The following is a 24362-nucleotide window of genomic DNA, read 5'->3' on the forward strand; positions in this document are numbered from 1 at the left end:
CCTATAATGCCACAAAGTGAATGCGGTCTTATCATTTATTTTTGTTGATGACATCATGCTAGTTATAATGGGATTTATATGTGTATAATATAAACCAGAAGAGTATGATGACATTTTCTCAGATATGCATTTCTTGCCCAATTTTATTATTGTTAGGCATAAGTATTCTTTATAATTTTCTGTCATGGTTTCAATATGATAACCATTTTGTCGCATATCTTTGAAACTGATCAGGTTTCGTTGCGACTTGCTCGAGTATAGCGCTTTATGTATTGTTATGCTTGTTCCCATTGGGAGTACGATGATAGCTTTTCCACAACCTTCAATTATTTCAGCGTTGCCGCATATAGTATTCACATATGCTTTAATTGGTATTAATTCTGTGAAATATTTTTGCTGTTTCAAGATAGTGTGAGTTGTGCCGCTATCTATTAAGCATGCTTCTGCATCGGTTGTCATATCTAAAACATTAAAATAAAGACTATTAATATTGTTTAATAATTATGTTTAGGATGCAATGAAAATGGAAACTAGTATATTACATTATTTGAGGTAAGAAATAAAAGCATATTAAACATGGATGCATAGTAAGATTTAAAATAAAGGTAACATATTTTCTACATAGTAGATGTCATATTGAATCCACTACTCCCGGCGCCATCATCCAGAAAGTAGTTTGCCGTTTCGATCATATCTGATTCAAGCATGTCAGTCTCAACCATGTTTGATTTAGGCATATTGGATGTTAATGGTATGGCATCAGTAATAAAATGTGACTCAGGCCTTTTATTCTTTTGCCTGATGGATGCCTGGTAGAGGTCGACAAAGTGTTTTGGCGTGCGACACGCGCGAGCCCAGTGTCCTCCTAGACCACACTTATTACAAGTAGTTCTAGGTTTTTCAATATTTTCGGGATAAGCCTTCTGCTTTCCGTAATGTGGTTTTTTAAACGTATTTTGACCTCTACTTAGGTCAGAACCACGTCCTCTCTTATTGATCCAGCGTCCACGCCCACTTCTAGCAACAAAATTTGCCTCAGGTATTGTAATAGATCCACTTGGCCTCAAATTATCGTTTTTTAACAAAACATTGTCATTTTGTTCAGCGACTAAAAGTATTGCAATAAGGTCAGTGAATTTTTCAATTTTGCTTTGCCTTATTTGTCTTTGAAAATAAATATTGCGTTTGCCCATAGTTGAGAATGTTTTCTCGATTTTAGTGAAGTCGCTAACTTCATGACCACAATACTCCAATTGTGAGGCAATGCGAAATAGGGCCGAATTATATTCGTTTACCGAAGTAAAATCTTGGAAACGTAAGTTTTCCCATTCATGGCGAAGTTTAGGGAGTAGGACATACTGTTGATGTCCAAACCTTTCCTCAAGGCGAGCCCATAATTCAGAAGGGTCTCTTATTCGCAAATACTCATTTTTTAGCCCTTCATTCATATGATGTCGTATAAATATATGAGCCTGCTGCTTTTCTTGGTAGGTACCAAAATTACCTACCTCAACAGTATGTTCGAGGCCCTTGGCTCCCAAATGGGCTATGACATCGTCTTTCCATAGCAGAAATTTCTGCCCAGATAAATCTAGAATATCGAAGTCTCTTTTGGCAGTGTGAGACATTTTTCTATGTAACGTAAAAAAAAAAACTGTTAGAAAACAAGAATAGTTATGTTCAAGTTTTCTACCTTAATTAATTCAATATTATTAACTTATTGCGGTTAGTGGTCTTGTAATTCATATATTATAATTCAAATTGGTCATAGGTTAAGATTATTTAAAGGAAGATAATTCAGCTTAATCAAAAGTTTACAATAAAACTAATATAAAAGCATAAATAACAATATGTAACAAGAGCTAAATATGCATAAAACTTACTTATTATTCATAATATGAGCTAAAAACATAGCGAAAAGGGCAACTAATACAATTATTATTATCATTAACCAACTAAGCCGGGTTTCTAACTCACGAAAATTTTTCTTAATAGAGCGCATGAGCTCGTCTTCGGGTATTGTATCCTTATTATTATCCATTTTTTTTCGTGATTTTGGATAAGGGAAGAAGATTTTGGATAAGAGAAGAAGATTTTGGATAAGAGAAGAAGTGAGTAAAATGATAGAGTTTATAAGGGTTTTATAGGGGTTAAAAATACTGTAGCGTCGGTTGTAATAGTAAAATAAACTATGTTTAGCAAAAATAAAATAAAACAAAAGGCTATTACAAAAAAAAAGGTACTCATATATGTAATTTAGATGCTAATAATTTTTCTATACATAAACTATTTAGGTACAAGATATAATGTATATAGAAGAATTTATGACCCATAATACATACATATAAATAATATATGTATGTCAATATGTAACTTACACATACAACCTAGTACTAGTCTTATAATAAAAGGAAGAGACCATGACTTATTGTCAATATGTAACTTACCAACCACCTATATTTATTAGTAGAAGGATAGGAGACCATGACTTATTGTCTTGCGTGTGTCATTTTTATGCATCACCACATCAAACTCTAGTATCTATCAATTATTACACACTATATGCTTACTCTTTCAAACACCCTTTTTTTTTCATTATCACTCCCCACCCTTTTTTTCACCTATGTTATTCTACCTTTTATGAATCAAACTTGCTTATTCTACGATTCAAAGATACACAAAATATATATCTCCTTTCTTATGATTTATAGTTATCGGGACTTGGCATATTGTTGTCAGTTTTGGGGAAGTTTTGGGTTTGCGGTATGAGAGGTGGTCGATGGAGGTCATCGTTCAAAGTGTGTACCTCGGCTGATGTTGCCGGCCTAGGTGGTGCTAAGGGACCGCCGACAGCGGTGACCGTTTTAGTAGCGTTAATATTATGGCGTTTGCCACAAGTGGATTCGGTTGATCCAGATGATACCTGATCGTCTCTTGCCCTTTTTGAGCGAGACGGTCCTGCTGTATTTTCGGGGAAAAATTGACGGGTTTTGTGACACTTTTCGAGTTTTTCCTCTACTTGACTATTGAGGTTGATCCGGATCGGTTTTGATAAGTGTTGATTAAGTGGGGGCAACAACCGATGGTTCACTCGGTTGTGGTTGTGGTTGTGGTTGTGGTTGCGGGCAAACAACAGGGATATTTATAGGTAAGTCATTAGTAGGTTCGGTGATGAAATATATGTTAGAATTTGAGATATAACTTAAAATAGTGGTGATTCCATGACATTGGTGATCCATGTTAAAAATATTATTTAGTAATGTAATTGTTTTGAAACAAAAAAAAATTTATAAGAGCTAAATTATTACGAGTATTTTGAAAATGATACCTTGCGAATTCGGAGCAAGCTCGTGCTGATAACGTGTTAAAGATTACGATTGAGAGTGAAAGATTGAGAGTGAAAGTTGTGTGTTTTCTCATTCATCGAGTACTATATTTATACAACGTAATATGGTGTGTATACATTAAATGCACCAAAGACATTTGCCATATTTACTGTAGTAAATGTAGACTTCTGGGAGGACGGTGGAGTAAATCCCGGAGGTGAGATTTTCACCTTGACTTTGTGTTTACAACAGTTTTGATATTTTTAAAAAATTAATTTGTGGTTATATATTAACATAGGTGTGTATCGTATTGTCTTTTACTTTTCCGCTTATTGTCTTAGCGGAGTTTAATTTAATATAAAACCTTGTCTTCCTTTTAAAAAAAAGGTGCGTACGTATTTTAGGGGCCTATTTTTTCAATTTTGCATAGGGCCCCCAAAATGTCAGGGACGACCCTGGTCTAGGGGTGGTCAAAACTACGGGTCAGTCTGCCTCGACCCCGCTCACTGGGGCCACTTTTGGCCCGGCCCGATCCAACCCACCCCCAGATCGACTCGACTCGCCCTAACCCAGACCCGCCATAGGCCCGCATCAGCCTTCCCTAAAACACGCCCCAAACGCACTTCACAGGCCACCTTTTACCTGGCCCCAACCGCCCTCAATCTCAGGCCGGTTTTGGGCCTTACAAAGCAAGCACGGCCTGTTCCGACCCGGCCAACCCGTACCTTTGACCAACCCTAGTTGCTACAATACACATAGCAAGATGGTAGAATAATGCATTATTGAGGCACCCAATCGTTGAAATACAAATGGTGAAGTAGGCGAAAATATGGAGGGACATTGACCATTTAGGGTAATGAGCTGGAAATGCATGTGAATGATGACCAGTCTTTGTATAATTATATGCGTCTAATTCTAATGCCCCTACTACAGCTACACATCAGCGTCATAGGCCATTCCCATCTTAGCTTTTCAGCTCATCTTCTCCCTTTGACCATTTGACCTTCTTTTCTCAATAAGATCACACACAATACACACCCCTTCCAAAAAAACAGTTACAAAGAGTGAAGAATGCATGTCTGAGTGTCTAACAAAGTATTTTGTGCAAGAAACTGAATTCTTGAGCAATTTGATTTTACTACACAAACATGAGAAAAATGATTGTATATCAGATGTACTACCATATATTTAATGGGTTTTTGAGTTTTTGTGCATTTTTTTTAGTTTTATATAGTTTACAAATTACATTTTAGTTTTATGACGTCAAAAATTAAAATTTTTCTGAGCTTATATGTAATTTCTTTTAGTTATAATATAACTTTCTAAGATTAATATTTAAGTAAATAAATTCAAAAACTTTATAATAAAACTCAAAATTTTTAAATTTTAACTCAAAAATTTATTCCCCCATCACTAATGACGACCCTAGGGACACAAAACCGGAACTGAGCCAAGGAACAAACGCAGTGACTACTGCGCCTCTTCCAGAGGGCGCAGCTCTGCTGCGCCTGTTCCTTGCTGACTTCTGTCTCTGAACTCCCGTTTTGCCTCGACTTAGTTTATTTAATTACGTAATTAATTAACTATTATTCGTATTATCGCCTTAATTTCTGTTCGTTAATTCATTTATTTTGTTATTTTCCAAATTATCCGTTTTAAAAGTATTTTCGACATAAATCAATTAAATCCGATGTAATTATTGTAATTTTCTTTATTTTAATTTTCCTTTATTGTATTATTATTGTATCTCTTTATTATCACTTGTATGCTTTCACATGTAATCAATCCTAAATCCCGACTTTGACTCAAATGCATGTTAAATTAATTGTTTACCGACTTAGTATTAATCTTCACATGCTAGGATTAATTCTATGGATGTTGCATTGCATGCATATAATCGACAATATATCGAGTATAGATAATTTCCTTAATCATTAGTAGATGCCGCTATCGAGACAGGCAGGATTAGGTGTTCGATCAAAAGACCTTCCTAATACGTACCCTCACCCCTTACTCTAGATCTCTGTGAACATCCGTGTTCATTGGCATCCACGAGAGTCATTCTAGACATAGAATGCTAAGGGTAACGAGTTCTTGGTGTTCATGTCATTACTTTGTGTCTTGACATGGCACGAGGTATTTGAACGGTTTCCAATTTTCCACAATAAATTGGTGGCGACTCCACAAATGCAAACGCTTGTTCTGTTCCCAAGCGCCCCCGTGGGCCCATTGTCCACAGTTTGGCGACTCCGCTGGGGATAATACACTTACGTGTAGCCAAAAGGATGAAACTTGAACAAGGTTAGGGAATAATTTGTACAAGACAATTGTCGGTTTTCATAACTCGGTCATTCTAGATCGTTTATTCGGCCTTCCTAGGCCAACCCAACCCATTCGACCAATCGTCCCGTCTAAACGGTCCTAATTCTTATTTGGGCCTAAGGATAGATAGCGATTGACGTCATCCATACCATGGTGCTTACTCTTGTTTGTATCAAGGACTTTCACTACTTGAGGAAATGGACTAGGAATCGGCCTTACTCTTGTTTGGTACGAGCCTCTCCACAGACTTCGGGTTTGATAGTTCGGTATGGCAACCCACCCTTTAAGCCAAAAACCCATTTAAAATGCACTCAGCATCCCGTTATAATGCTTGTATATTGTTTGTGCCATACGTGATCACCCTTTTTTCTAAACAAAACCATGACGATTTTTTGTAAAATTCAAAATCCTTCTTTAACATGTAAAATTTCGAAAAATTGGGCCTAACATTAGCGCAAAACAACCGAAACTCTGTCCAATTGTCGAGTCAAAATTCGGGCCTCAAAACCCATTTCGAAACCTCAATTCGAGTCCACTCCTACAACTACACTAAAGTAGACTAGGACCAACATTTTTCAAACTTTGTCATTTCCTCAAAGCTCACTGACACAAGTGGCACACTCCCATTTCACGAGTCAAAATATTTCTTTTCAAGTAAGCGTGCTAGAGTGGTCGATCGTGTTTTGATTCATCGTCGCTCTTATTCAGTTTCCAACATGCCTGGAACAAGCAACGTGAACTTCAATCAACTCCAGGATAGTAATGATCAAATCCTAACCGCGCTAGCTCGTCTCCAAGTTACTCAAGACCAAGTGTATGATCGCCTTGACACCATTGAGGGCCGAATATATGCCGTAGAAACGAGGATGCCTCCTCGAGAAAGTGAAATCGTTGATGACTTCGGGGATGAAAACCCTCCCATGGGTATGACTGCAGCGGAGAAACGACTCCAATACTTAGAGGAGCAATTGATGTATCTTAAAGGGGATGACATTTATAGGGAGAATAATCGCAAGTATGAGGCCGTGAGTTCCAAGTTTCCAACCAACTTCAACATGACGGATATCCCTAAATTCAAGGGGCATGAAAACCCTTTGAACCATATTCGTGCCTTCAAGGATTACATGTCTATCAAAGGCATTAAACCCGAGATGTTCTTAAGGATCTTTCCTTCATATCTCTGGACACCATCCCAAATCAATGGTTCTATTCGCTAGATCACAAGAAAATCGCTACTTGGGACGATGCCGCAATCGAGTTTTCTAAACAATATGCGGATAATGCTGAAATCAAAGTCAACATGCGCACTTTAGTGGTTCTTACCCAAAATGACAAAGAAGGTTTCACCGATTTTTTAAGTCGGTGGAGGAAGACTACTACTCAACTTGTTGAACGTCCGGATGGGGCTACCCTTGTGGAGAAATTCGTGGACAATCTAAAGCTCATCTATGCAAATCATTTGAGGTATCAAAACATCAAGACTTTCAAAGATTTGACCGTACTAGGTACAAGGATCGAAGATGACATTCGTAAAGGGCTCTTGTCCAAAACGATAGGTCATGAATATCAAGGCTCAACAAGTCGTTCTTACGGCTCTACTAGCAAGACTGATGAAGTTAACCTCCTTGAGCCATCTAAGAAGAGTACCCTTCAAGGAAATTCACAAATCTAGGGGACACATATTCCAACGTTCTGAAAAGATTGATAAAACTCGGGAAACTTCAATTCATAGGCCCTACGCCTGAACCAGAAAAGAAATCCAAGTTCTGGGATGAGAATTCGTACTACGAATACCATAGAGGTAAGGGACATGATAAAGAGAAATGCTACAAATTGAAAAATGTACTTCAAGACATGATTGAAGATGGTCGCCTACCAATACCACCTGGAGGTATGCCTAACAACACTAAGAATCCTCTTAGAGTTCTAGTGATTACAAATGAAGAATCTACCATAGATTGTTCACATCTCATATCCCCAGTCGAAGATGAAGTTCATGCAATAGAAAATGAAGGGAACTACTCCACCATTTCCCCAACCATCACTGATTTCATCGCATGGGTAAAAAGTGTGGATAGACAAGTCTTGGAACTAGAGAGTGCAGTGGCAACCTTATGTGGCCCCAACGCCACACCTAGAAAACGTGCACCACTAGTTTTCCCTCGAAACACTACAATGCAAGAAGTAGTAGCCATGGTTGATGAACTAGTCGACCAGATTATCCAATTAGAAGCTGAAATCATAAGAATGAGGGAACTTGATACTATCAATGGAATATGGGCCGACGATGACGAAAATCTGTATGTCACTGAACACTACTTAGTCAAAATCAGTGAGGAAATAGTCCAGAATTGTGAAGATCAAGATGTAGATCACCTCACTCGTTTAGGACGCCCATACCAAAATACTTCTCAAAATGGTCCCATAGCAAACGGTCCAACCAATGTAGTCACACCAAGTGATAATGAAGAAGGCTCTACCGACCATCTACTAAAGCAACTACAAAAGACAAAGGCTGATCTTTCAGTCTGGCAACTAGTGTCAAGCTCATTCCCACATCGCCAAGCTTTGCTGCAAGCTTTGGCCAAACTAAATATGGCACATAACTCCACACCCGACGACGTGGTCAACTTGGTCTTCCAAGAGTCACCAAAGCTAAGTAATCCTATTACTTTCTCGGATGAGGATTTGCCACCCTTTGGTGCTAGTCATAACTTGGCTCTTTATATCACCTCCATTGGCTTAAAGAAGAATGTGCCAATGACCTTAGTAGATGATGGCTCCGCGGTCAACGTCATACCCTTGAAAACGGCATATAAGTTGGGCATGAAAGAATCAGATTGGACTCCTACCAATCAAGGTGTTCGCGCATATGATGGTACACGACGAAAGGTGGTGGGACTTGTTGACCTAACCATAGCCACAGGGTCAATTGAACGAAAGGTCAATTTTCAAATAGTGGACATCGAGGCATCCTTCAACATACTTCTGGGAAGACCCTGGATTCACGCTTCCAAAGCGATAACATCCACACTCCACCAGAAAATCAAAATCCCATTAAATGATAAGGTGGTGACGATCACTTCGTCGCCCATCAAGGCAATCATCGAAAAGAAGTCAAGCAATCAAGTTCTTACAGATCTAGTACATGAACTTGGGGGCTTTCACATCATAAACGTCATAGAGAGTGAATTAGCACCAATATACTTCAATCCTTACTCTAACCTAGTGGTCAACCACATACTCAAAACCCAGGGATACTTCCCGGGAATACCTTTGAATCCTATCCGAAGGAGCACCATTGCCCCCTACAAGGAGGGTAATTCACAAAGAATACCCCTTGGTTTAGGATACAAACCCACCAAAGAGGAAGTTCTCGAGATGCTTGCTCAAATTCAAAACCGTAAGAATGTGGGAATTCAAATGCGACCCTATCTCCCTACCCTAAATGGATACTTCGTTAGGGAAGGAAGTCAGGAATTCTTTCATGGATTTCCCGAACCTTGGCATTATCTCGAAAGGAAGCTAGCCGGAATCGAGATCTTTTACGATTGCTACTTCATTCCTCCAGAAACGGTTCCTACCGTCAAGACTCGTCAAGCACCTTGCCTAGAAGAATAAGCTGTGAGTCTACTATTTGGAGAAGATCCATTTGTTAGAGCCGCGCAGGACGAGATCATTACTATGGTACTTTAAGATGATCACTTCGACCCTACCGCAGTAATCGCAGAAATCAACACCAATCAGCAGAAAGGATGGAGAAAATCGATCAAGTGGACAAACAACCAAGGAAGACTCTTCAAGCCCACTACTGGAGAAGGAGAGATGTTCAAAGGAGAACCAGAAGACGATGAATTCGAGTCAGAGTCAGAGTCAGAGTCGGAGTCTAGAGAAGTTCCTAGAGAGTCTCCTCCTGTCGTCATTCCCACTCCCTTCGTTTCTCCTAGCCTAGTATCGAATAGCAACAGTAGTTCGGGAAATGTCCCAACCGCTGTCCCTTTACCGCCACTGACCATAGATCAGATGGCTTCTCTGTTTCAACTTTTCTCAAATCTTAATATGAATAAATTAGGTTCTTCTTACTCTTCGTGTTATCTTGAATGCAATTCTGTTTACGATGATGATGAGGATGACCCAGACCCTGACTCAATCGAGATACCTCCCTACATAACCAAAGAAATACTACAAAAGGGGGAGGGGGGACCCGTGATAGAAGATACTGAACCCATCATCGTAGGAACTGAACTAGAACCCCAAGAACTTAGGATAGGGACAACCCTGAGCCCCACCGAAAGGGCCAATTTCATAGACCTCCTACACGAGTTCAAAGACGTTTTCGCTTGGTCCTACAAAGATATGCCATGGATCGACAAGGAGATTGCAGAGCATAGAATCCCAATCAAACCAGGGTTTAAACCCGTGAAATAGAAGCTTCAAAGAATGAGGACGGAATGGGCTCTTAAAATCAAAGAAGAAGTCGATAAACAATTCAAAGCCGGGTTCTTCAAAGTTTCCGAGTACTCAGACTGGGTGGCTAACATAGTACCCGTACCCAAAAAGGATGGGAGAATCCGTGTTTGTGTTGACTTTAGAGACTTAAACAAAGCAAGCCCTAAGGATGACTTTCCTCTACCACATATCGACATATTAGTGGATAATACAGCGGATCACGCATTGCTATCCTTCATGGATGGATACGCGGGATATAACCAGATCAAGATGGCCTTAGAGGACATGCATAAGACCGCCTTCATCACTCAATGGGGAACCTACTGTTACACGGTCATGCCGTTTGGGTTAATCAACGCCGGAGCTACATACCAACGCACCGCAACTACGCTCTTACATGACATGATGCATAAAGAAGTTGAGGTATACGTAGATGACATGATTGTTAAATCCAAGGAAAGAGAGGGACATATTGCGAACCTTCGCAAATTCTTCTCGAGGCTACGGAAGTACAACATGAGGCTCAATCCTCAGAAATGCGCATTCAGAGTGACATCTGGCAAACTCCTGGGATACGTGGTTAGCCAACGAGGTATAGAAATAGACCCTTCAAAGATCAAAGCTTTAATCGAAATGCCGCAACCTCAAACAGAGAAAGAAGTTAGGGGATTCCTAGGCAAGGTTCAATACATAAGTGGATTCATATCGAAACTCACCATGATCTGCGAACCCATATTCAAGAAGTTAAAGAAAACAGACTTTCGACCGAATCAAGGAAATACTAGCCAAACCGCCAGTGCTCATGCCACCTCAACGGGATCAACCTCTTGGTTTATATCTCACGGTAACTGAAACGGCCATGGGCGCCATGTTAGCTCAAACCGTAGGAAAAGAAGAAAGAGCCATCTACTACCTTAGTAAGAAGTTCTTGGAGTACGAGTGCAAATGCACACCACTCGAGAAGACATGCCTCGCTCTTGTGTAAGCAACGAAGAAGCTACGCCACTACATGCTTAGCTACTCCGTCAAAATATTCTCCAAAATGGATCCTGTCAAATACCTCTTTGAGAAACCCGTTCTCAATGGACGTCTAGCGAGATGGACTTTGATGCTCTCTGAGTTCGATCTTAAATATGTACCTTTGAAAGTCATAAAGGGGCGCGCCGTTGCCGAATTCTTCGCAGAAAATCCCATCAATGATGCACAAACGATAGACACTTGGTTATTCCCGGATGAGGATATACTCCAAACAGATGTAGACTCCTGGGACCTCTATTTTGATGGAGCATCAAACTTGAGAGGATTTGGAATAGGGGTGTTGCTCATTTCTCCTAAAGGCGAGCATACACCAATCTCTGTCAAACTCGATTTCGAGGTGACAAATAACTTATTTGAGAATCACTGGCTTTGTCTCATTGGATTGCAAGCGGCAGTAAGTTTAGGCATCAAGAATCTTCGAGTACATGGGGATTCCTCTTTGATCATCAATCAAGTTACGGGATCTTGGAAAATCCGAAGCGAAAGCTTGGCGCCTTATCAAGCCAGAATAGACCAAGTAGCCCAGTTCTTCGATCAAGTAACCTACTTACATCTACCTCGAGAAGAAAATCAATTTGCGGATGCTCTTGCAAAACTCGCATCTTTGATTAACATGCCGGATAGTATGGTAGAAATGCCTTTATGCATCGAATGACGATCAGAGCCAGCTTATGTGCACCAAATCACCGATGAAGAGGAAATTGCGGAGGAACCCTGGTTCTAAGCAATCCTAAACTTCAAACTCAATGGCACCTACCCACCAGAAATGGACAAAAGGGGACAACGCGCTATCCGCTTACTAGCTTCCCAATACGTCCTCATGCAAGGAGAGCTATACAAAAGAACACCTCTTGGTGTAATCCTACGTTGTCTTGATCATTCACATGCACGAAAAGTGATGGAAGAAGTCCATGACGGAGAATGTGCCCTCACATGAGTGGACCCATGATGGCAAAGAAAATCACACGTTTAGGATACTATTGGACCACGATGGAATCTGATTGCATCAAATATGTGAGACATTGCCATAATTACCAAATTTTCGGGAATGTGCAACATGTTCCTCCCTCATTGCTTTACACCATGACGTCTCCCTGGCCATTTTCTGCTTGGGGAATTGACATCATCGGCAAGATCACTCCAGCCGGAACAGGAGGTCACTGTTTCATCCTAGTAGCAATCGATTATTTCACCAAGTGGGTAGAAGCGGCTTCCTACACCAGTCTTATAGCCAAGAATGTGGCAAAGTTAATACAAACCAATATCATCTGTCGATATGGTTGCCTACATGAGATCATCAGTGACAATGGATCACATTTCCAAGCTGAGACTGAACAATTGCTAGCCAAGTACAAAATCAAGCATCACCACTCCTCGCCATATAGACCATAAACCAATGGCGCGGTAGAGGCAGCAAACAAAAATGTTGTCACAATTCTCAAGAAAATGATTGACAACTATAGAGATTGGCCGAGCAAGATACCCTTTGCTTTATGGGGATACCGTACATCCATTAGGATGCCCACTGGGCTACTCCTTTCTATTTGACTTACGGCATGGAAGTCGTACAACCAGTCGAGCTAGAAATACCATCCTTGCGTATTTTACTCGAAAGTCAAATACCCGAAGCCAATTGGAAGAGGGATAGATATGAAGAGCTCATCCTCCTGGATGAACGAAGGTTACGTGCGTTACATAATGTGCAGACATATCAGGCGCGTATCAAACGAGCCTTCAACAAAAGGGTTAAGCCAAGAAACATCAAAGAAGGAGATTTGGTCCTCAAATCCATTAGGGCTCTTTTACCTGTCGATCCACGAGGAAAATTCAAACCCAATTGGGCTGGGCCATTTCTAGTCAAGTCCATACTTCAAGGGGGTACGGTTAGGATCACAGACCTAGACGGGAACGAATTCACCAAACCAACAAACCTTGACCAATTAAAACGTTATTATGCCTAGAATAGGAGCAAAAAACGCGCCTCGCGTAACCTCACGTGTCGCTCTTGTGGCACGAAATAAACGGCCCCTGGCCAAGCTGAATCAAGCTAATGTCATCTTGCTCTTGCATTTTGACAAATTGTCATTCTCATATCATCAAATAAACTAAATTGCATTTTCAGAGTAATTAAAGCACATGCTTATTTTCTAAAGTTCATTACAAGCTCTTGCTTAGAACAATTATTCTTTTACACTTACTCGAACTACGCGCAAGGGTTTGATTTCATTTTTTAATGAATACGTAGGCAATCCTTCACGGGATACAACCCACTTAATCGCTTTAAATGTAAATAGAAGGACATTTGCAAATGCGTTTGAAATTCGACAAAAATAATGAAAAGAAAACCACAACGGTTTCATAACCAATTAACCTCTTTTATTTCATTTCATAATAATAATACGTTACATAATAAAATCATAATAAAAATAAATAGGCTAGGATTCTAAAAACCCCACCTTCTTATTACAATAATAATAATAATAATAATAATAATAATAATAATAATAATAATAAATAATAATAAGAGACATAGGCTACTCTTCCATTTTCCCTTTGCCTTTGTCATTTTTATCATACTTCTTGTCGCGACCTCGAGCCGGACGCTCCTGCGCCACTTCCGACCTAATCACCAATGGTCTCTCTCGTGGTCTCGCTTTGCCATTCTTGCCAACAACCATCTCGACGGCAGGAGAAGTCTTCGGTTTCTTCGAAGGATGAACAACTCGAAACCCGGCTTCTTCCTCTCCCTCGGTTAGGTGCTTCTCCTTCTCCTTTTCCACCTCGCGAACCTTGTAGTCAACTGGTTCACGCTTCCTCAGTCTCTCGCGCTCCTCCAGAGTAGCAGCCTTCCTCCACCGTATATAGGAATCTGACACCCATAGAGCACTAACAGAAGAATTCAAGAACCAAATGTTCCTCTGAGCCCATTTGATGGCCCACTTTCTTCAACTCTCCGTAGTAAGCGATACGGCAGTCTGCGGGACAGTGTCAAGCTTCGGGATCATCTGCTTCAATCCAACCTGCCTCATCAACCTCTCCGGGAAGATGCATATCATAAACTCCAAGCCGGGAATGCGAACAGCTCGGATGGGATCCAGGGAAGATACTCTAGTAACAGATTTGAGGTGCCACCATGGTACGATCCATCTAATTAAGGGGCCATCTTCACTTTTCAACTTGTTTTCCCAGTAGTTGCACACTCGAGTGAAGTCCACCATGTAAAGCCTGGTCCTCATTGAAATCGAACGAGCATGGTAAGAAGGAACATTTGGGGGCTCGATCAATCGAAGACGCTCCATAAGCTAGACCTACCAAAAGCGGGTGTTAGCAAAAAAAACGAAAAAAAAACGAAAAAAAAAGAAAAAAAAAAGAAAAGAAAGAAACGAAAAAAAGAAAAGTACTTTTTTACCTGCAAAATAATGGGACTTCCCAAATACGGTAGGTCGCGGTTGGCTTTCCTGTTATCCAAGCCCAATAGGATCTCTCCTAAACACGACAAGTTTGGGCTCTGCGCGTGACTCCATTTGCTCAATCGGGCTCAAAAGACGAGGGTTGCCCCTCATGTCCTCATCAACATGCCCTTGAAGGATATATACATGCAGTAGGCAAAACCCGAATGCCCTTCGCCTTGCAACATAAAAAACAGTAGGATCAACCTTATTGACAAAGCGATCGATGAAATCCCACATTCGCACTCCTTTAGAAGTCACAAGACGGTCAACATCAACTCTGGCCAATCCAAGCAAGTCTCTAAACTTATTCTTATACCCTTGAGAAGTGGAGGGAATAGCAGGCAAATGTTCCGGATCCCAACCACCAATCGCAGCAATCTCCTCAGGAAATGGGCAAATGTCCTCTCCAGGAAAGGCAAATACGTGATGATTAGGGTCCCAAAAGTCAAGACAAGCGTCGAGAAACGGTTTGACTACCTTGATCAATTTCAAGCTCAAAAGTGCTCCAAAATTATAAGCACCCATGTCATACTTCTCCACACTAGAGAACTCATTTGTCCACTCTTTTAGACGAATTTCAAGAGTATTCATGATGTAAGCTTATTTTGGGAGTTTTTGTGTAATAAGACGAAGAAAGAGGGAAGAATTATGTGAATAAAACCTCCTTCGACGTCTCTATTTATACTAAAAGTTGTTTCCTAAAATCCGTCAGAACGGACGTATTGGGGAACAGGCGCAGCAGGTGTTGCGCCTCTTCGAAGGGACGCAGCTCTTGCTGCGCCTCTTCCTCAGCTCTTTTTCTGCGATTTTCCGCGTTGGATCTTTCCTAAATTCCTCGACGAATAATTTCCTATTCATACGGGTTATTATTTTGGTAAATGCGTCAGGTTACCATATTTCGTGTTTCCTAAATCCGCGGGCACGCATCTCGAGACGATATCGACATTTTCGTCGTTTTAGCACACTTATACATTTCTTTTTAATTTTCTTTTTTCGGGAATCATTTCACCAATTTAATTTCATTTATTCTTTTTTACATTTTGATATTTACTTATATCATTTTTTTCGAACTTTACATTTCTCGTTTGCTTTTTTTTCTTTTGGGGAGAATCATTTCACTCTCCACTTCAAACTTATATGTTTTTATTTTTTCTTTTTTCTAGGGGGTAACCCCCCTACCGTCCGGTCATTTCCGACCAAATTTTTGCATTTTTGCCATTTCCGACCAAATTTTTGCTTTTTCATTTCTGGTCATACTTTTTTTGCATTTTCGAGTCATTGTTTTGCGCTAATTTAGGCCATATGTACAAATATATGTTCTGTGTGATTTCTGTGTAAATTTCGGCAGCATGACGGCGTAAACCGTCATCTACCAAACCTGTTCAAAGCTAACCAGCAGGTGCAAACAAAGCAACCCAGCAGCAAAGGCACTCAGGCAATCATATATACAACCAAAAAAGGGATATGTACACCAAACTGGGGGCTCGAGCCCCAAAACAAAATCCGAATGTCCGAAAATGTATAAATGTACAAAAATACAGCCAAAAACAAGAAGCAAGGCGGAAGCTACTGCTCGTCGCCGTCTAGCTCAGCAACTCTCGCCTTGAGAGCAGCAACCTCAGCGTCACGAACCTCGAGCTCCCTCAGCAAGCGAGCCGTCTCCTCTCGGGACTGGGCAAGCTCTCACTCCAGCTCGCGCTCCCTCTGGAAACAACAAAGCTGACTCACGTCAATCATTTCAAGCATAAAGGAAAATTAGAAAACTCAAAAATAAAGTAAACGGAAGGTTCATACCTGACGTCCTCCACCCAACGAGTGCCTCGGCCGCGGTAGCCGCAAATGGTTGGCTACCCTCCACAAAGCCACGAACCGGGATGGCGTGACCTGCATTTCAAAAGGAAAAATGTTTAGCAATTGAGCAAATGTGAGCAAATGTGTTCTTACACGAAAACTATACAGGAGACTCACCCTCCGAATCAGATGCTGCCAATCGTCCAAGCCAGCATCTCTCACCGCCACGTCAAAGTCACGTAGTTTGGAGATTGTCGTCATCCCCGTCGTGTCGGTGTACTCAAGGGTCTCGGGGTACTCTGGGGGCTCGATGCCCACCGCCTCGACCTCCTACACGATCAGATGATTTCCGTTAACCGATGGTCCTTCATCATATGCTCGAACAATCAAAATGAAAGAGGGCAAAGCACTTACCATAACCAGCCAGTACGCCAACCTCCCGTAGAGGAACGCCGAGTAGTCCTCACCAGGAAGGAGGAGGGCGTCGCCACCAACGCCAGCCAAGTCAGCCTCTCTCTCAGCCTCAGAAGGCTCCCTAAACATCGTCCGAGGAGGATCGATGGGAACCGTAAAGACATCCCGAGAGCACTGCCGAACCAAGCGCTCGCCCAAGTACCACACAGGACCCATCGACGTCCTCAACAGCAGCTGACTCGAACTCCTAGGTCGAAGGACCTCAGCCACGAAAGGAGGAGCGCCAGCGTACTCCTCCCAAGGCCTAGGCACCCACTAGAAAAGCAAACGAAGGGTCATTCTTATGGTCAGTTCTAAAAGAAAGAGAAAGTAAGACAAACAAATGTAAGGTGAAATATGTTGGAGTTAGTGTCCTCCACAATAGTGCGTTAACATAATAAATCTCATTAATAGAATATCATCAGATATTTAATTATTTGATCCTCGTCAGTTGATTAACGTAAATCGATAACGGTTGGCTGACTAGAGTTTGACGTTATTGTCGTGAGACGGCGGTGATCAACTGACCCCTTTCGGTCACACCTAAAGGAACGAACCCCAATTGATAACTAAATAATTGTATGAGATACAATTTGTTTAGTCCCTTGATTTATAGACTAAGAGGTTAGTCGATTATTATTAGAGAGATTTCGAGTTGCGAACTCGAGGAGCGACAGTTATTATTTAGTTATGTGATAATTAAATAATAAGTTTTGGGAAACGGGTTTTAGTTAATTAACTGTTAATTTACTAAAATTGTACTAATTGATTAATGTGATTAATATTAGTACGTAAATAATATGTGTAGTGCTACACGTATATTTACGGAGTGAATTGGACGAATTAATTATTGAAGCATTTAAACATGATACGATGTTTAAAATAATAATTACACGGATTTGTGCGACAAATATAAAAACCAACATGGACCCGTATATGGTCATGTGGACCGTGTAAAATAAGTGTAATGGATGATTACTCACATAATCATTTTACCTTATTTTGTATACTACCATAATATATATCTTATACTAGATTTTGCATGTGATGTAAGATAAAATTATAAGACAAAAAAAATGTGTCCACTTGATGACTCCACCCGCCACTTCCTTTTCCTCCTTACACACTCCATATATTTGTTCACTACTTCACACTACCTCTCTTACACAACTCATTTCATTTTGCATGTGAACAAACTTCTTCTATCTCTCTACAATAATTCTCTAGTATACATTATTACTATGAAAAGTTAGTAATATTACTAGTATTATTATCAAGGGCACATATTAATAAGTTACTAGTTCATACTTGTTAATATTGTTGGGTAGTTCTTGGGTGCTACTTGGAGGAGACTTTCTAGTTGAAGGTTTTTCAAGGAGGATCCTCCACATCATTTTAGCTCAAGAACAAATTAGTAAGGAGAACTAATTTGTGCCCATTTTACCTTATATTCAATGTAAGGAAATTGTTTTTCCTTATACTTTCTTTTTATGCTTTCATATTAGTATGCATGTTACATAGATCACATAAACAACAATTTATGAGATAAATTTATTTTATTAGAGAGTCTAATATGGATCTATGATCTTTCAAGTGGTATCAGAGATTAGGCTTGTAATTTGCATGTTGATTTTAAGCATTTTAATGAATTATGAGATAATTAGTAAAAACTCAAAAATTGTGTTGGAAGAGGTTTTAGCACGAAATTTTTGGGACTTGCATATCTACTCATCTCAAAAGGTTTGTGGAATTTTTTGGTGATTTGTGAAGTAATTTTGCTAATTTTAATGATTTTTGGTATTAAACCGAGTCAAAATATCGCATTTTAGTGAAAAATTGACTAAAATTAGTTAAATATTGATTCGGTGCATGGATTTTTTATGATAGTTCATGCATATGTTCTACTGATTGTATGCAAAAAATTGAAGGTTGGTTCGGATTTTTGCATGTTTATTGATTTTTTGAGTAAAAAGTCGATAAAAGTTCAATTAATTAATCGTAATTTCGAAATTTTCGATTCTGCCCATGATAAATTTATGTACATTTAAGAATATTATTTAAATGTCAAAAGAGATTTTACATATGTGTTTTCACTTTGTTTTGATGTTTATTGGTTTTAGTGGTTAAAAACCAATAAATATCGATCTTTTTCTTCACAAAATTTATCCGGATTTTTTGGACAATTTTTCTGACATTTTGGTGTTCTTGGGAGTGTTCCAGAATACTAAAAATTTTTGTTTCAATTGTTTGGGTAATTTTTCAATGTTTTTGGATTTTTACTTAAATATTATGATTTTACAGATTAAATTAGCAAAATATCACCAAATCAAACTAATAATTTATCATAAAATTAGTGAGGACTAATTTTGAGGTTCAAAACAGTTTGGACAATTAGTTTGGACTTAAATGAGATTTAAGAGTTAATTATTGATTTTTACATGTTAAAAATCGATTAAATCCACAAAAACCGAGATGGATACCAATGAATGATAGGTAGGGCGATTTTGGCATCATATTTACAGCATTTTAAGCATATTTATTTAAGTTGAATGAATGATTGTCATTTATTTAAAGTATTTATCTTTTGTACCTAGTATGGCCTAGTTAATTTTAATCGTTATTACCCGAAATGAATGGAAATATCGATTTGTTTGTAATTAAATACGATCTCGTATCGTCGGTTTGTAATTAATTAATAGTATTATTCATTTTATTAATTAATGTATAATAGGAATAGCTATGTAATTCATTTGTAATAGTTATTTTACCGGCGTTTCCAAAAGACGGATTACAACGAGACGGAGTCTATTTTTGGAAGGTGTTCCAAATCCCACAAGGAAGAGCCACTTATGGAATGAAGAGGCAAGGGACCAAGGAGTTGGTTTCCGAAATGTAATAGACTAGTTTTTATTAACTAGGAAGCCATATTAGGATTTATTCATATGCTTACATGTTTGCTTGTTTTATTTTCGCGCATGCCAAAATCGCCATTCACATGCATTTTATTTTTCGCGGTTGTCAATTCACGTTATTTACATTCACCGAATTAATTCACTTATAAGGAATTTATGACTAAATTGACAAGATCTCTCACATAACTAAAATTGAGATTAGCCTTACCAATTAGTAACACCTATGAATCTCTTGTTCATTAGAGCCACGCTCGCCCAAGCGGGGTGTTCTCTTTTTACCTTGGGTAAGTAGGGTGGTAAGCGGTTATCACACGCCAAAATTGGTTGGGCTCAACGAGATATAAGACGGTCTTGTGTTCCGGGGCTAGTAGATGAATTTGAGGAAATTTGTCGACCAAGAATTCTAGAGGTAGAATTAGTCAACGTGACTTACCGAATTTACGCAATTATGGGATGTTTCGCCCAAGCGATGCTCATTTTTGTTTAATATTTGGGTCTTGGAATCATTTATATAATTTAGTGGGAGGTCATTATATAAAAGCTAAAACTTGCTAAACATGTTTTTACAAGTAATTTTTAAAACAATGAATGTTAATTTTTCCTTTTTGTTGTAGCATTTTAATTCGCAATGGCAACTTCATCAACTCCATCGACTACTTCACTAGGCAAAGATTCATGGCTAAGGTCCGTAATGGACAAATGTATTTTAAAAGATGACGGTAGTAACTTTCTTGAATGGGAATCCAACATCAAAAGTGTCGCGTTGTCCGACAATGTGCTCACTTACTTGACCGATGCTCCTCCAATCGAGCCCGGTGCAAGAGCTTCATCGGCGGTGCGGACCGCCCATGATGACTATGTGAGGATGTTGAATGATATCAAGAATGTGTTGATATGGTCAATATCGCCAAAGCTCAAGCTATCATGCATTTCTTTAAATGCTTACGAGATATTCACTCGTATGATCACTATGTTTTCACAAACACCTAAAGTCCGTCAATACGATGCGGCGGCACGCTTCTTTGAAGCTAAGCTTGAGAGGGGCCAAAAGGTTGGTCCCCATGTCCTTAAAATGGTCGAATATGTTGACATCCTAGAGCGTCTAGGGTGTAAGATTCCTAAAACTCTTGTGGTGGATTGTATCCTTCACTCACTCCCCACCAAGTTTGCCCACTTTAGGGTAAACTACAACATGAATGACATGGATAAGAGTTACCATGAAATTCATGCACTCCTCACCCAAGCAGAGAGGGATATGGAGGCTAGTGGGAGTGAAAAGGGAGATATTTTAACCATGAAGTTAAAGAACATGTCTCTTGGAGTCAAGAAAGGAAAAGGGAAAGAAAAGTCCCAATTCAAGAAATCGTCAAAGAAAATTGACAAGGAAAAGGGGAAGGCCGTTGTGAATGGCAATCCCAAGGCAAAAAAGTGTCAAGCTCTCCGAGGCCGAATGTTTCCATTGTAATGGGAAGGGGCATTATAGGAGGAGTTGTCCCAAATACTTGGAGGATCTCAAGGAAGGGCGTGTGACGCCTATTGGTATGATTTCCTCTCTCTATGTGATAGACGTTAATTATGCTTGTACTTCCACTTGGGTACTTGATACCGAATGTGACTCTCACCTTTGTAACCATTTGCAGGGTATAAGGGACGTGCAAGCACTAGAAAAAGGTGATGTGGATCTCCGCATGGGCAATGGAGCTAGAGTAGCCGCCGTTGCCGTAGGGACCTATGTGCTCACTTTAGCTAGTGGTTTAGAGTTGTATTTAAATAAGTGTTATTTTGTACCAACTTTAACTAAGAACATCATCTCCATTTCGCGTTAGACACGAAAGGTTTTTGTTTTATGATTAAGGACAAGTGTTGTACTTTTTCTTTTAATGATGTGGTTTATGGCAAGGCCATTTCAATTGGAGACATTTATGTTTTAAATGATGTTAATGACGTTTATCATATGGAAACTAAAAAGCTCAAAAAGGGTGATCCAACGGAATCCTACCTTTGGCATTGTCGTTTAGGCCACATAAACGAAAGACGCATTAAGAGACTTGCTTCATCAAAAGTGCTCAAACCATTTGGTTTCGAATCTTATGGTACATGCGAGTCTTGCCTTTTAGGCAAGATGACTCGTGCACCTTTTGCGGTAAAAGGGACACGAGCTAGTGAGGTTTTGGCTCTCATACACACGGATGTGTGTGGACCATTAACCATCACCGCTAGAGGAGGTTTTCACTACTTCATTACTTTTACTGATGACTTAAGTAGATATGGGTATGTCTACTTAATGAAGAACAAGAGTGAAGCCTTTGACAAGTTCAAAGAGTTTCAAAAAGAAGTAGAGAACCAATTGGATAAAAAGATAAAGACTCTACGGTCCGACCGTGGTGGTGAGTATCTAAATATTGAATTTGATTCACACCTAAAAGATTGTGGTATAGTATCACAATAGACTCCTCCTGGCACACCGCAACTAAATGGTGTGGCCGAAAGGAGAAACCGAACTTTACTTGATATGGTTCGGTCAATGATGAGTCTAACTGAGCTTCCTAGTTCATTTTGGGGTTTTGCACTCTTGTCTGCAGTATTTTCACTAAATCGAAGCCCGACTAAAGCGGCCGATAAGACTCCATACGAGATATGGACAGGGAGAGTCCCCCATTTGTCATTCATGCGTATTTGGGGTTGCGAAGCGTACGTTAAGATCAAGTATGACAATAAGCTTGCACCCAGGTCTGACAAATGTCTTTTTGTAGGATATCCAAGGGAAACACGTGGCTATTACTTCTACAATAAACACAAGAACAAAGTGTTTGTGGCTCGTGATGATGTCTTCCTAGAAAAGGAATTTATTTCTAGGAGACAGAGTGGGAGAAAATTTGAACTTGAAGAAGTTCGTGAGCCACAAACCGAGAATGAGGTAGACGAGAACGTGGAGGATAGCATTCCCTCTTCCTCTCAAACGGTAATTATTCCTAGAAAGTCAAGTAGGATTTCATCCACCTGATCGCTACCTTGGTAACATCGAAGAGGATGGTGTTTTGTTACTTCTTGAAAATAATGAACCCACAACCTACAAATCGGCCATGTCTAGTCCCGACTCCTCGCTTTGGCTAGAAGCCATGTGGTCCGAAATGGATTCCATGTACGAGAACCAAGTATGGGACTTGGTGGATTTACCTGAAGGAGTGCGACCTCTTCAGTGTAAATGGATATACAAAATTAAACTCGGCGTGGATAAACATGTGGATGTTTACAAAGCTAGATTGGTGGCAAAAGGTTTCACCCAAGTTCATGGTTTACACTATGACGAAACCTTCGCTCCAGTCGCTATGCTAAGGTCCATTAGGATAATCTTAGCGGTTGCCGCATTTCATGATTATGAGATTTGGCAAATGGATGTCAAAACCGCCTTCTTGAATGGGATTCTAGAAGAAGAGGTGTACATGATACAACCCGAAGGTTTTGTGGATACATCTAACCCTAAGAAGGTGTGTAAGCAAAAGAAGTCCATTTATGGTCTTAAGCAAGCATCTAGGAGTTGGAATCATCGCTTTGATCATGTCATTAAACAATACGGTTTCACTAGAAGTGTGGAAGAACCGTGTTTATACATGAAGTTTAGTGGGAGTAAGGTTGTATTCCTTGTCCTATATGTGGATGACATATTGCTCATTGGGAATGACATTCCATCACTCACTTCCGTTAAGGAGTGGCTAGGGAAACACTTCCAAATGAAGGACTTGGGAGAGGCACAACGAATCTTAGGTATCCGGATCTATAGGGATAGGTCCAAGAGGATACTAGCATTGAGTCAAGAAGCTTATATTGACAAAGTTCTTGACCGGTTCAATATGAAAGACTCCAAGAGAGGATTTCTACCTATGGGCCAAGGGATTACTTTGAGCAAGTCACAGTCTCCCTCTACCCCTAAGGAAATTGAACACATGAAGACCGTCCCTTATGCTTCCGTTGTTGGGTCTATCATGTATGCTATGATTTGCACTCGTCCCGACGTTGCGTATGCCTTGAGCATGACAAGTCGGTATCAAGCCAAGCCTGGTGAGAGTCACTAGATAGCCGTAAAGAACATCCTTAAGTACTTGAGAAGAACTAAGGATTCGTTCTTAGTGTTTGGAGGAGAAAGCGAGTTGTGTGTAAGAGGTTACACGGACGCAAGTTTCCAAACCGATCGGGATGACATGAAATCCCAATCCGGCTACGTGTTTATGTTAAATGGAGGAGCTGTTTGCTGGAAGAGCTTCAAGCAAAGTGTTACTGCGGATTCTACAACAAGAGGTGAGTACCTTGCAGCGTCGAGGCCGCCAAGGAAATTTGTTTGGATTAGGCAATTCATGGAGGGGCTAGGAGTAGTCTATTCCGCCAAAGATCCTATCACTCTATATTGTGATAACAGTGGAGCTATTTTTCAAGCCAAAGAGCCTAAGTCTAGTAACAAATCTAGACACATTGAAAGGAAATACCATGTAATTAGAGATTATGTGGAAAGGAAGGAAATTGACATTTGAAAGGTTGGGACAGATGACAACATTGCTGATCCTTTAACCAAGCCTTTATCAAAGGCTAAGCATGATGGTCATGTCGTCTCTATGGGATTGAGA

General features: G+C 39.9%; 1 protein-coding gene and 1 long non-coding RNA gene across 2 annotated transcripts; one reads left to right on the plus strand and one right to left on the minus strand.

Annotated features, from left to right (window-relative positions):
* Nucleotides 1-617: 617 nt before the first annotated feature.
* On the minus strand, nucleotides 618-1628 carry LOC141620137 (uncharacterized). The gene has a single exon (XM_074437083.1). The coding sequence runs from the start codon at nucleotides 1626-1628 to the stop codon at nucleotides 618-620; it is 1011 nt and encodes a 336-aa protein (XP_074293184.1).
* A 16446-nt stretch (nucleotides 1629-18074) lies between these two features.
* LOC141621823 (uncharacterized) lies at nucleotides 18075-21522 on the plus strand. The gene is made up of 3 exons (XR_012532706.1): nucleotides 18075-18287; nucleotides 20358-21282; nucleotides 21384-21522. It is a non-coding gene; the product is annotated as an uncharacterized LOC141621823 (long non-coding RNA).
* Nucleotides 21523-24362: the final 2840 nt, after the last annotated feature.

This window comes from Silene latifolia, chromosome X, assembly GCF_048544455.1.
Source record: "Silene latifolia isolate original U9 population chromosome X, ASM4854445v1, whole genome shotgun sequence".
Lineage (NCBI taxonomy): Eukaryota > Viridiplantae > Streptophyta > Magnoliopsida > Caryophyllales > Caryophyllaceae > Silene > Silene latifolia.

Bases quoted from the DNA above. Each gene is read 5' to 3' on its own strand.
- LOC141620137 (XM_074437083.1), bottom strand. From the start codon at position 1,628: ATGTCTCACACTGCCAAAAGAGACTTCGATATTCTAGATTTATCTGGG.